At 68.6% G+C, this 789-nt stretch overlaps 1 protein-coding gene across 1 annotated transcript; it reads left to right on the top strand.

The window, feature by feature from the left end:
- Positions 1-4: 4 nt before the first annotated feature.
- On the top strand, positions 5-783 carry LOC100464258 (phospholipid hydroperoxide glutathione peroxidase; the record flags this gene model as incomplete). Its single annotated transcript, XM_034652111.1, has 3 exons — positions 5-148; positions 440-534; positions 618-783. Coding segments are annotated over 3 exons (405 nt in total), but the record flags the coding sequence as incomplete, so codon positions are not given.
- Positions 784-789: the final 6 nt, after the last annotated feature.

Here is a 789-nt window from a genome sequence, read left to right as displayed (position 1 = left end):
GCGGCGCCGAGTCCCCCGGCGGCGGAAGGCTGGGGCTTGCGGGCGCAAGAGGGCGCGCCCCCGGCGGGAGGAGTCCCGTCTCGAGAGTCCAGGGCAGGCGGAGGTCGCGACCTGGGAAAGCGGCTGTAGCGCCGACTGCCCAGACCCGGTGCGCGCGGGGCCTCCACCCCCGCCGCCGGGGCGCCTGGCGCGGTCCCAAGCCCTCTCTGGGCCTCAGTGTCTTTCTTCTCTCAGACGTGCGCTCTTGAGCGAAGGGCGTGCGCCCTTGAGGAGGAGTCCTCAGTTTTTCCTTGCCCCGGGGACTTGGTTTTCTCGGCGCGGATCCGCCTGGGAGCCCTTCCTCCGGGGACCCCGGGCCGGGCGAGTGGGCCAGGTGGCAGTGGGGCTCCGGCTCCGCGCCCCGAGGTCCCTACGCCGCTCATGCGCCCTTGCCTTGCAGTGCGCGTCCCGAGACGACTGGCGCTGTGCTCAGTCCATGCACGAGTTCTCCGCCAAGGACATCGATGGACGCATGGTTAACCTGGACAAGTACCGGTGGGTACCTAAGTGCCCGGTGGGAGAGGCAGGGGAAAGGTTGGCGGCCCTGACCTGGCCTGACTGCCCCATCTCTCCTCCAGGGGCTTCGTGTGCATCGTCACCAATGTGGCCTCGCAATGAGGCAAAACAGACGTAAACTATACTCAGCTTGTCGACCTGCACGCCCGATACGCTGAGCGCGGTTTACGGATCCTGGCCTTCCCTTGCAACCAGTTCGGGCGGCAGGTGCGTGTCGCGGTGTGGGGGGGGGGG

The sequence above is a fragment of the Ailuropoda melanoleuca genome, unplaced genomic scaffold, assembly GCF_002007445.2.
Source record: "Ailuropoda melanoleuca isolate Jingjing unplaced genomic scaffold, ASM200744v2 unplaced-scaffold54092, whole genome shotgun sequence".
In the NCBI taxonomy this organism is placed as follows: domain Eukaryota; kingdom Metazoa; phylum Chordata; class Mammalia; order Carnivora; family Ursidae; genus Ailuropoda; species Ailuropoda melanoleuca.
Note: the sequence above shows the minus strand (reverse complement) of the source record. Positions and strands in the feature narration are given on the sequence as shown.